This window comes from Leptidea sinapis, chromosome 20 (genome assembly GCF_905404315.1).
Source record: "Leptidea sinapis chromosome 20, ilLepSina1.1, whole genome shotgun sequence".
Lineage (NCBI taxonomy): Eukaryota > Metazoa > Arthropoda > Insecta > Lepidoptera > Pieridae > Leptidea > Leptidea sinapis.
Genome location: NC_066284.1, coordinates 1974550 through 1986719, shown reverse-complemented (window position 1 = coordinate 1986719; position 12170 = coordinate 1974550). Strand labels below are relative to the sequence as shown.

General features: G+C 35.6%; 1 protein-coding gene across 1 annotated transcript in view; it reads left to right on the top strand.

Moving 5' to 3' along the window:
* Positions 1–10631, top strand: part of LOC126970228 (ubiquitin carboxyl-terminal hydrolase puf) — an 83877-nt gene extending 73246 nt beyond the window's left edge. Inside the window, exons 54-57 of the mRNA XM_050815994.1 lie at positions 2240–2379; positions 3350–3484; positions 5897–6104; positions 7000–10631. Of these exons, the coding sequence (XP_050671951.1) occupies positions 2240–2379; positions 3350–3484; positions 5897–6104; positions 7000–7259 (743 nt within the window). The 3' untranslated portion in view covers positions 7260–10631. The remainder of the gene's footprint in view (positions 1–2239; positions 2380–3349; positions 3485–5896; positions 6105–6999) is intronic.
* Positions 10632–12170: the final 1539 nt, after the last annotated feature.

Below are 12170 nucleotides of genomic sequence, written 5' to 3'. Positions count from 1 at the left end.
TATTTTTATACTTTTAAATACATATTGGAATAGTGTTTTTGTAGTCGGTTGTTTTTTTTATTTTTTATTTTTATTTCTTTGTAAAACCTTGAATCATAATGAAACCATTTGCAAAATTACTATAAGTGAAAATGAGTTTCGTAAATTGTTGAAAGCTTTAAAAACTAATAAGGGAGCTGGCAGTGATAACTTCCCACCGATATTTTTTATATAAGTTTTAATAGTACTGTGTATGTACTGTGTTATATAATTATAACTATAATTTTAGAAATAACTATAATAGCATATTATATTCAGATCTTTGGTTAACTTGATTCGTGTAAGTTAGTTGGTAGCATCATCACTGTGACGGTTGTGCCCTATATAAGCCAGAGCGCTCAGTTCGAGAAAACATTACTTATAATCTACTTATTATAGCAATTTACAATTAAGCCTTATATATGTAGGAATCAGAAATAAAATAAAATCAGTTTTTCTGATTTAATCCGAAAAAAGTTTTCTTTTTTCTGAATTGTATTTCTTAATTGTAAATTGCTGTAATAAGTATTTTCTGATACCTACATATATGAGGATTAATTGTAAATTGATATGAGGGCTGCACTAAAAGTATCGGGAATGGAATATTTCCACTGTTCCTGTCACATTAAAATCTTTTAAATTAAAAAGTCCTTGTTTTAAAAATTGAATACCATTTATTTATTTAAAAAAAGATTCTCGGTCTTGTTACAAGGTCTTTTCAAACTTGTTTAGTCGTTGAGAAAATGGAATTGACTCGAGAAAATTCTAGAGCGATGATTTATTATGACTTTCGAAGTGGTTTAACACAAAAACAGTGTGTTGACCGGATGATTTCTGCATTTGGTGATAAAGCCCCATCCAAAACCACAATTTATCGCTGGTTTGCTGAATTTCAACGTGGACGTGTCAAGCTCAGTGATGATCCCCGTCATGGTCGTCCAAAAACTGCAGTCACCAAAGAAAACGTTGATGCTGTGCGTAAGCTTATTGAGGAAGATCGACATGTGACATACCGCGAAATTCAGGCAACTTTAGACATTGGCATGAGTCAAATACAAATAATCTTGCATGAACAATTAGGTGTAAAAAAGTTGTTTTCCCGATGGATACCGCATTTGCTCTGTGAAGAGCAAAAAGCGGCTCGCGTTACTTGGTGCGTCAGAACTCTCGAAAGATTCCACGCAGCATTCTCAAATGCTGTATACAACATCGTATCTGGTGACAAATCCTGGATATACGCGTACGAACCCGAAACAAAAAACCAGTCACGTCAGTCAAACCAGTCAGTTTGGGTGTTCGAAAATGAGTTAAAGCCAACAAAAATTGTTCGTTCACGGAATGTTGCAAAAAAAATTGTGGTCACGTTTGTCTCCAAAACCGGCCATGTTGCGACTATTCCTCTTGAGGAACAAAGAACGGTTAATGCAGAATGGTATGCTAGCATTTGTTTGCCAAAGGTCGTTTCTGAACTCCGTAAAGAGAACTGCAACCGCCGCATCATCCTCCATCACGACAATGTTCTCACACCGCGCACAGAACAAAAGAGTTTTTAGAGCAAGAAAACATAGAATTATCAGACCATCCGCCGGACAGCCCCGACCTAAGCCCTAATGATTTCTATACTTTCCCTAAAATAAAGAATAAATTGCGTGGTCAGAGATTTTCATCACCTGAAGAAGCTGTGGACGCCAATAAAACGGCCATTTTGGAGACCCCAACTTCCGAATGGAATGGTTGCTTCAATGATTGGTTCCATCGTATGGAAAAATGTGTCAAATTTCGCGGAGAATACTTCGAAAAGCAATAAATACATTTTTAAATAGTAATGTTGTGTCACTTCCTTGATTCCGGAAATTTTGAGTGCCGCCCTCGTATAATAAGTAGATTATAAGTATAATAAGTAGATTATAAGTAATTTTGTATATATTTTTAGTAACAAATATAGAAATCTGAAATTTGATTTTTTTTCTTTCGAGAGAACATTACATTTTCTGAATTCAAAGGAGTAACGCCCTAATTGTATTAAATAATATTATAATTACTAGTGGAAACTATAAAATACAGATATTTAAATTTTAAGTGCGTTTAAATTACCAACCCCTTCTACACAGGTAATTTTTTGTTGGCTTTGTCAATCCTTGCCCTAAAAGCAGGGCGATTAATAACAACAAAAACACCACGATCGATGGTCAGTAAATATTTTAATTTGTATTGTTTGTAGACACGTGCTGCCGTGTGGCTCGCTCACAGCGCTGCATGTCGGAACAACTCGTGCTTCTGTCGGTGCTGTGCGCGCTTGAAGCCATGCATCTACGGTTCAGCTACTTCGCGGCGTTCTGGCGGGACGTCGCAAACACGCCGGTTTGTATCAACATTATTAACATTTCAGATTACACTTGAATTAACAGTCAATTTACTGGATTTTCCACGTAATATTGTGACGTTGGCCAGTCACCCCGCGGTCATGACCCAACTAGCAAATTTGATCTCATCTCAAAATTTTATTTTTTGGGTGTTCATTGATATTAATCACATGATTCGATTACTTCCTGGACAAAAACTTCTATAAAAACGTGAGCGCTGTTCAGATAGGTAGCCACGTTTTTCTTTTTTCTTCAGGTGCGTCCTTATTACTGTAGTTTATGCCGATCAAGACAGACTCTGTCGAAACTGATCTATTCCCAGATCTTTCGTAGTCTCGACTTCTTTTCGTGCCTAGCTAAGCGGCTTCATTTTGTTCATTTAAATGTGCAGAAGGCCTTATGTGTTATGACGTTAGACATAAAATTAGACACCAATTTTTTTGTGCCTATTTGAAGCGCCACTCCCGAGCGTCCAGAGAACTAGTTTTGACGTATAATACAAATGGCTCCGAGAGAAACGCACAATACTTTGAAGCAAGAATGTATTTTGAATAAATTTCGGACGTTTTCCGTGTTATTTATACTTCAGGAATCACCGTGATAAAGTACACAATTTTTTTTTAATTAGTTTTCCTATTGATGTTTGATTAGTTCGGTTGTTGTCACTAGTTTTAGTTCTGCAGACTCTTGCTACATGGCCAACAGCGCCAAAATAGCGAATATCAAACAGGCAAAAAAGCACTGACTGTCGCCAGTCCAGTGGTAAATATTAGAGGTCAGTGCATGACCCAGATATGCAACTTTTCTCCTGTTTACGGTCTACAACTATCCCCGATATATAGCGATGATTACAACTCCAGATAATTTAAGCTTGCTGTTGGTAAAAAATAAATTTCCAGTTTTGGTACAAATAAAACAAACTGGTACTAAGCCTAATATGTAACATTAAGTATTTATAAAATTTACAGGCGGATGCTAAACTGGAAGAATTATTATTGGAATGCAGTGCGCTATCAGAATACATCGACGCGATTTTACTGGACGAAAGGGACTCTTTAGAAGACCCCAATATTTATGAATTCATGCAACATTACTATCCTAAGGTAATCTTCCTATATATATAATGATAGTTTTAAGGATCGGCCAATTAATAAAACAATAATGTGTTGCTCTGAAATAATAAAAGATTTATTATGCTTTATAGTTTTTAACACACTTAATTTATGACATCACCATATTAAAACAAACCTGAAATAATAAAAGAAACGACATTAAAGTTTATTCTTTAAATATGCCAACTCCTTATTTATTAATATTGATAGTTTCAACTTTCAATTCTAATCTTTTCTATTTTACCTCTAACCTCCAAGTTTGTAAAATGTGATAAAACTTTCAAACACAGATTAGACACAAGTCACTGACATTGACAACACATTCATAAATGCTTTGACATTCCTTTAGGCACTGTGGTAAAATACACATTAAAGGTAATTAAAAAAATAGGAATGTGTTTTCTTTACATCTCCTTTACCCCTCCCAGAGAAGAAAATTCCCAATTTTCTCAAATCCAGCAGCACCTTAAACAACTAATGTAGGGACTGGTATAAGTTTTGTAACATGAAAAAGGTTTGATTCAGTTTTCTGTGCCCTGTATCAATTTTGTAAATTGAGTTTGATATTTTTTCTTTTATTTCATAAAGTCCAATTTTTAGTTCACCTAATTTCTTCCTGTTTAGCTTATTTCCATTTTCCACATAAACCATGTCTCCCACATTAAATTCATAGTGTTTTCGATTTTTATCAAATAGTGTTTTGTTATAGTTGTGTGACTTTATTGTGTTTTCTGTCCCCTATCCAATCACTATTGGATATCTCTTGCTTTAATTCTATTGTTGTCCTTTAAGGCTATTGTTGTCCATGCTCTCTTTTTCCCTTTTTCATTTATTTTACATCTGATTTTGTTTACTAGTGTTTGATTGAGCCTTTCATTTAAGCCATTTGAGAATGGGGCATTTACTGCTGTAAAGACAATTGGGATTCTCTTGTCTTTTAAGAATTTCTTGAATTCTTTCGAATTTATTCCTGGATACGGGTCAGTGAGAAGCATGCCAATATTCTCCACCTCTGATATGTTCATGACTAGTTTTACAAAATCGTCTGCCGTCTGCGTTTTTGATGTTAGAATAAATGCATATCTTGTAAAGTGATCTACTAAGAGATGAAGAAATTTCTTTGTTGATCTTAAGCCCCCGAAGCCACCAATTGTGTCTATAGACATTATTTCGAAAGGCTTTCTGGCTGGACCCAGATGAGACATAAGTCCAAATTTGTCATGTCCTCTTGATTTATTTTTAATACAAATTTCACAATTACTACAAACTTTTTTGATTTTTGGCCACATAGTGTGGACTAATTGTTTTCTGCATTTGTCCAATTCCAATATGGCACAGGTTTTTATGTATATTTTCCAATAATTTAATGCTGAATTGTTCTGATAGAATAATTTTTTCTTTTTTCTTTATCCTTTTTAAGTAGACCATGTTCTTTTCAATCAATTTGCTTTTTTGATTTTGTATTTCTTCATTGTTTTTTGATCTGTTAAAATATCTTTGAGTTTAACAAAGTTAACAACTTTTAATTGTTCATCTGTATTTTCTTCAGACTCTAATACTGGATTTCTGCTTAGACCGTCTGCTTCCAAATTTTGTTTTCCTGGAGCATACTTAATTTTAAAATCATATTGAGAAACATAATACATCAAATCACCCAGCTCTTCATCAGTTCTAGATTTCAGATTCATATTTTCTAGTGGTTTGTGATCTGAATAAATTGTAAATAATTTACCTATTAGCCAGTACTGCCAGTATCTCAGTGCTTCCTTTATAGCTAAACATTCTATGTATATTGCCTTCTTTTTCTTCTGGGCTTCATTTAGTTTTTTTGAAAAGTATGCAACTGGTTTTTCTCTTCTATCAGGCTGTGTCTGTTTTAAAATTGCTCCAATGCATATAGAAGCATCAGTATAGATGTTGATTGACAAATGTTGGTCAAATATTTCTAGAACTGGTTGAGAGCATAGCAAGTTTTTTATCATGTCAAATGCTTTTTGGCATTTGTCTGACCAACCAATTTTTTGATTTTTCCTGAGTAAATTATGCAATGGTTCAAGTATTATTGCCCTTTTTTGTATATACTCATGGTAAAAGTTTATTTTTCCCAGAAATTGTCTTACATTCTTTTGTGTTCGTGGAACTGTAAAATCCTTTATAGAAATTAGGTTATCTTTTAGTGGTTTCACAGAATTATTCTATATTTTGTGGCCCAGGTATTTGACAGAGTTTGATGCAAATGTGCATTTGGTAAATTTTAACCTGAAACCTTCGGTTTTGATCGCCTCTAAAAACTTTGTTAAATGATTAATTGTGGTTTGGAACGTTTTTCTGGATTTACGTCCAATTATTATGCTTACATAGTATGTATCATTTAAAACAATATTTGCGCTACACAATGAACAGGTGTGCTCGATGAAGTTGTGCGGCGCGAGTACGAGTGCTGCGGGCGCGGCGAGCGCGGCGGAGTCGTTGTGTGCGGAGCTGAGCCAGTCGCCGCCCGGCTCGCTGCTGGGCCGCGTGCGCGCGCTGCTGCTGCTGCTGCCCGCGGCGCCCGCAGCCCCGCCCAGCTTGCGAGCCGCGCTGCATGCGCTGCAGCAGCGGACCGACTCCGGTACGTTACACTTCGGCCGGTCCCAATATTCAGTTCATCTCCGGTTGTGGCCTGCTTGAGATAAAAATCGTGACTATCGTTGCCTTTTCTGTCCCAATAAACGCATCGACGGTAACCCGCCTTATCCGTCCACGCTGTCTGTCAATGGCACGACGTGTAGGTTATCAGCGATAGAAGTTTGTATGGAAATTGCAATTCACGCGTCCCAATATAAGGCGATAAGAATGACATATCGGGTATATTGGGACAGCTTCAGATTATTGACAGGTAATTACTGACAGTAGAAGGAAGTAATTAGGAACGGCCGTAAGACAAAAGCGATTGTATAAAACGTGCAGTCCGATGATAGATCGACAGACGACGGCTATAATCTTATGTATTTACGACTTTACTCACGTTTTATTGGTGTGGGTACCGACTTGTTTCGGACCATTTGGAGGTCCTTGGACGAGGGTGAATGTAGCGGGTTCGGGATTATGTCCCGTCTGTTACTACGGACTTGGGATCGTAGTGCACGGTATGACAGGGCGGGGGGCGCCGGTAGTGATGACGAACACGGTATCACTGACACTATATCACTATTGGTGTCCACGGGTGCACAGCATTTTGTAAAAAAAAACAGAGATTGCCGAAATCTGCTACGTTTTAAGCAACTGTTCGCTTTCAAAATTAGCAGAATTACTCGTCGCCATATTGTAATTACTATTTCAAACTTATGTCAAATCTCACTGCACGTTTCATACTAAACTTAATTTCAATTTTTACTTAGGCAGGGTGAAAGGGAATGATGACTTTTCTTTGAAATTAATTTAATAAAGAAGAGGTGGGGGACAGACAGACCTCATTAATCTCATAATATCTTATGAAATCTGTTTTTTAATTTGTATTTACACAGATGAAGATAATGTTGAGGCGGAGTCGTCAGTAGAGCCGGTACCTCGCTGTCCGACCCCTGAGGAGAGCGAGCCTGAGGACACACTCGACGTGCCGCCCGACACAGACGAGTCGCAGGACGACGAGTCGCCGCCGCCCCCGCGCGGGCCCGCCGCCCCCGCGCTGCTGCGGGGCACGGTCGCTGCGCTGGCGGCGCGAGTCACGCAGCACACGCCACAGTCACGTAGCGACCAAGACAACGCGCACGAAGCGGTCGACTGAAGGTACGCGGCTGACGCGAGTGACACTTGTGTGATGTGTGTGATGTACGATACATACAACATGTGCACTCGAGTCATTAGTGGTTTTAAACTGTGTGTTGACTTATCTTAAGGATTATTGATCTCCATAACCTCCAAGTGTAGACTGTTTCCGTTATCGACGGATCATGTGATGCTATTGATGGAACTAAACAGCTTTTACTAATCAAACTATATCATTAACTTCGTCAAATACAACGTAGAAGGCTATGAATAAGAATGGATTAAGTATTTTGGATTCAATGAATGTTATTAGAACGTTATTTGTGATTGCTTGCTACTGTTGTGTGTGCTATGTTAAAATGCATATCAGATATGTTATGATTAAATTAATTATTTCTTTCTTGCTTTATATCATGTTATTATAAGATAATTAAAAAATGAAATTACTATCCCCCTTACGTTCCAGTGATGTTTACTATGACACAATGAATTTATAGTGATAACATAACCCCCGCGGGTTGCAACAGGAACAGGAAAAATCGGATACAAACGTCACCAAGATGGCGGCCTGTCCCTCTATCGACTTGTGGGGATTATAGCACACCAATGTTCAATCCAACCAATGTACGTGTATATATTAAAGGAGACAATTTTTTGGGCCCACTAGAAATCCTTTCCACTTCGAGATGGCGACGATTGACATAAATGAGTTATTAAAATTATATGCTACGATTTATGGTGGGCCCATTCTCCATTAATGGAAAAATTGTCTCCTTTTATTACTATAATTATGTTAGATACTTTAAACAGGTACACAGTATTATATGTACCTATTAGAATTATTATTGTATCGTCAATTAATTGAGTATATTACAACATAAGTGAATTTCAAGTTCTTTAGACGCCTAATAAAGGACAATAGCTTTCAGATTCCACAGTTGTTTGCATCGCTAATATATTATATGGTTAGTAGGAGAATACTGGGCTATACTGTCAACGATTCAATTATAGATTCAATGTTGTACAATAATTAAAAGTTAATAGATCAAAACTTAATTGTAGTAATTTGGGTGAAAAATTATAAATGTGCATAATTAGGTTGTAACAAATTTCCCCTGATTTATTTGACTAAAAAATAGTACATTCCAATATCACAAAAATGGTACCATCTTACCATGCCTACCCTGACTTAGATATATGAATTAGTGGCATTCAATAGCAATGTTCAAATAATTATAACTTCTTATAATATATTGCAATCTTATTACTTGGACGTAGTTATGCAGAAAGGACTCAAACCACACAAAGGCACTTTTGAGTTATAAGTATTTGATATTTTAGCTCTAAATAATCTTCCATATAAACATCAAAAAAAAAACAGATTCCATGTACATTTTAAAAATAGACGTGATCATGTTTATATAGGCTACATGACAGATTTGACCTTCAGGAATACGATGGCATACCTAACTCTATTTTGACCAAAGTGTGGTTTGAGTCCTTTTGGCTTGGACTCAAACCACACTTTGGTCTACGTCCACTTATCAATGATTCATTAATTTATTTCGAATTGAATTTTATTTTTAAGACTGTTACGATTTTAAGGTATAGATTGTATGTATGTGCAAAAGCGTCACAATAAATAATATTTTACAAGTACTTCGGAGATTGAGAACGATATCGTTATCTTTGATAAACAGCGTGGTCCAAATACTGACAGTATAGATACGATTGGGATACGCATCTTAGAATGAAAATGCCATCCACCATTAAATTATTATTGTACTATCGCTCCCATGGTAGTGGGCAGTGGCGTCACAATGGACTGTATTGTACTAAGTTCAATTACCGCAAGTCGTTCGGCTGCATCACCATACATGATTACTGTCAAAGTTGCGTCATAATATAATGTAATTTTTTTTTGACATTTTAAAGGCAGTAATAATAATTATTCCTAAAATTTTAATAATATTTAGAATATAGTCTTGAAAGAAAAAATAAAATATGATCTTCTATTGTTATTATTGATTGTAATAAATAAATTAGCGCAGGTTATTACTTCATTCTCGCTGAACAGTTTCTCTAACACTTAATGAATGCTCCTTTTTAAGGGTACATAAGGCTAGTAAGGTTATAGTGTAATGTTTGTAGGTTCACAGGTATGCGCAGACAAACAGACAAACTCAGTTATATTTTAATATATAATCTTACATTAAAAACAACAGGATTTTTTAATGGGTAATGATGCTTTGTCATTTTTTATTTTAGGCTGTGAGTGATTCGTTATTTTAAATTGTGCGTTGCTTAAAATTATAAATTAGGATAGGTCCCTTTTGATAAACCCAGTGCTAATATTATGTAGAGACAAACCTACAGTAAGTTTACACCCGTCCATTAATTGTTGGTTTTGATTCTGTCGGTTTGTATATCCAATGTTTGTCCTTGTGTGTGAATCGACAATTATACAATAATAAGATATGCCTAAGTTAGCAGTCACGATTTCTGGTGTTTGCTCGCAATCATAAGGTAGTATAAGATAGGTGAGTAGTCTTGATTATTTCTACCTTTTTTACAACTTATTAAAAGGATTTTTATTATATTTTAATGTAAGAAATAGGCCCTAACCATCGCAATAGCGAAAATGCGCAAACCCACGCATTTGACATACCAGGTAAGTGCGAGAGAGCGCACGACATCGGGACAACTGCTCCCACGTAGCGGGGTTGCGCATGTCGGGTTTGGCTGCATCTAAATATAAGTAATAATTACATTAGTTTGGAAATTATTAGATTAGATAGGAAATTCTAGTAACATTATAATACGAATAAAAGTAAGTTCTGTATTAATACACAGTAATTATTGTATCTAGTGACTCAATTTTTGTAACCAGAATCAAGCACAGAGTAGTTTAGATAAATTCATGAGTGTTTTTAGAGTAAAATTACAGATAAACATTTTTTTAAAGTCTACACATAGGGAACACGGAAAGCAATAACGTCATAATACTTTTTTCTAGATTTGTTACGCAGTAATTGACAGTTGCTGCCATTTAATAGTGTATTGGATGATTGTTGAGCCGCATTGGTTTGATGTAAGAGGGTTTTATCTTGGTGCTAGCATTCAGAGTCGAGTGAATGGATTAAGATAAATGTATAATATTGTGTTTGGTCCTGATTTAGAGCTTATTAATATATTATATAACTATATAGCTATGTTAATTATCAGTTTATTGTAAGATCTCTCGCTCTGTATAATCATTGTATGTTGTGTCGGTGAGGTTTCAAGTGTCAGTTCTGTCACTTGTAAATGATACATCACTAGAGTGGCTCACGTTCATTTGTAAAAACTGCTGTAAATCTGACTGAAAAGCCAAAGTAAACAGTGATTTATATTTGTCGTTTAATTTATTATTATCCTTTACAGAGAACGTCAATCTTTCCGTTTAATTAAGTGTTGATGCAAAGATATAAATAAACCAAATGTGTTGAATAGAAGATATAAGAGACTGTTCTGCCTGCTTACACAGTTTTTCTCCGTATTAGTCGTTGATGTGATACCAAAACGAGAAGATAGCATTTAACACCCCGGTCGCTAGGAAAGGGACAAAACTACATGTGTATTTTTTATATCTACGTCAATAAGGCATTTAAATATTTGTTTGTTGTTTCATAAAACCGACTTCAAAAACTGAAAAGTATAATATAACTTAATAAAGATTTAATTTAAAGGCATAAAAGGCATTTATTTTCTCAAAATTGATTCCTTTAGAATTCTTTTTGATGTCATTTCTTATACTACTAGATACTACTACCGCTTCGGAAACAAATGGCGCTCTGAGAGAGAAGAAGCGGCGCAAGAAACTCTCCCAGCATATTGTCTTGCCTCCCAGCAATTTGATACACCTCTTATGCAAATCGTATACCTTTAATATTAATATTATTTGTATGTGCTACCTATTGATAGGTTTGAAGTCGGTGCCAAGTCAAATGTAATAGCAGGTACCTACACTCGCTACTCGTTACTTTGAGCTGGATAGCTTCGTATAGAACCAAACAATCCAAGCGGGCAGGCACGTGAATAGTTGATGAATATTGTAACGTTTTGTCGTAGGGAAATTCGATTAAGTAAGACAAAAGTATACTTACCTGTTTATGAATGCAAAATATGAATTAAGAATATTTTGATATGAATATAATGTTCCTAAAATAAGTATTTGTCATTTAAATCACATGTCTACTGTAGTATCTATAATGATATGTAGTATGACTGACGAATGATGATGGACGTCAATTGTTCTATTCAACATTTTCTATGATGTATTTTACAAGTACAGAAGGCTCACTCCGCAAAATCAAAGAAATGGGGACATTTGCGGTCATAAGGTGAATTCAGATCGCACAGCGCTATTAACCTACATTTTTATGAAGTTGTCTCTCTTTCTATCCCGTTACTCATACCTCGTCTGACGACGTTAAGGTTGACTTCTTTACCTAAAACTGTACCTACCTAGTATGAGGTGAAGTTAAAAAAATAGCTCAGTTTTTACTTTAATATAAATTGGTATGTAATTGTAATTTTAAATTATATTAGTTCGTTGTCAAACCTACATTAGTTGCAGAAAGTAGAGTATGCTTGAGGAACACCACGACTTAGTCAAACTTTCAAATTCAAATATTCAAATTCAAAATAGGATGTGGAATCACTTATTGAAAGTCAAAAAAAAAAAACTACCACCCATTCCAAAGTGAATGCCTCAGGCCTGAGAAGAATGGGCGCAACAAACTCAGCGGGCTTTTTTTTTCAAAAATATGTTTTACAATTAAAGTAACATTTACAAAGTAACATTGTACAATTAAACTTATTATTTAATAGCCTGAGGGCGGTCGCTCCATTCCCAATCTGTGGTATCATTAAGAAAGTCATTTATGTT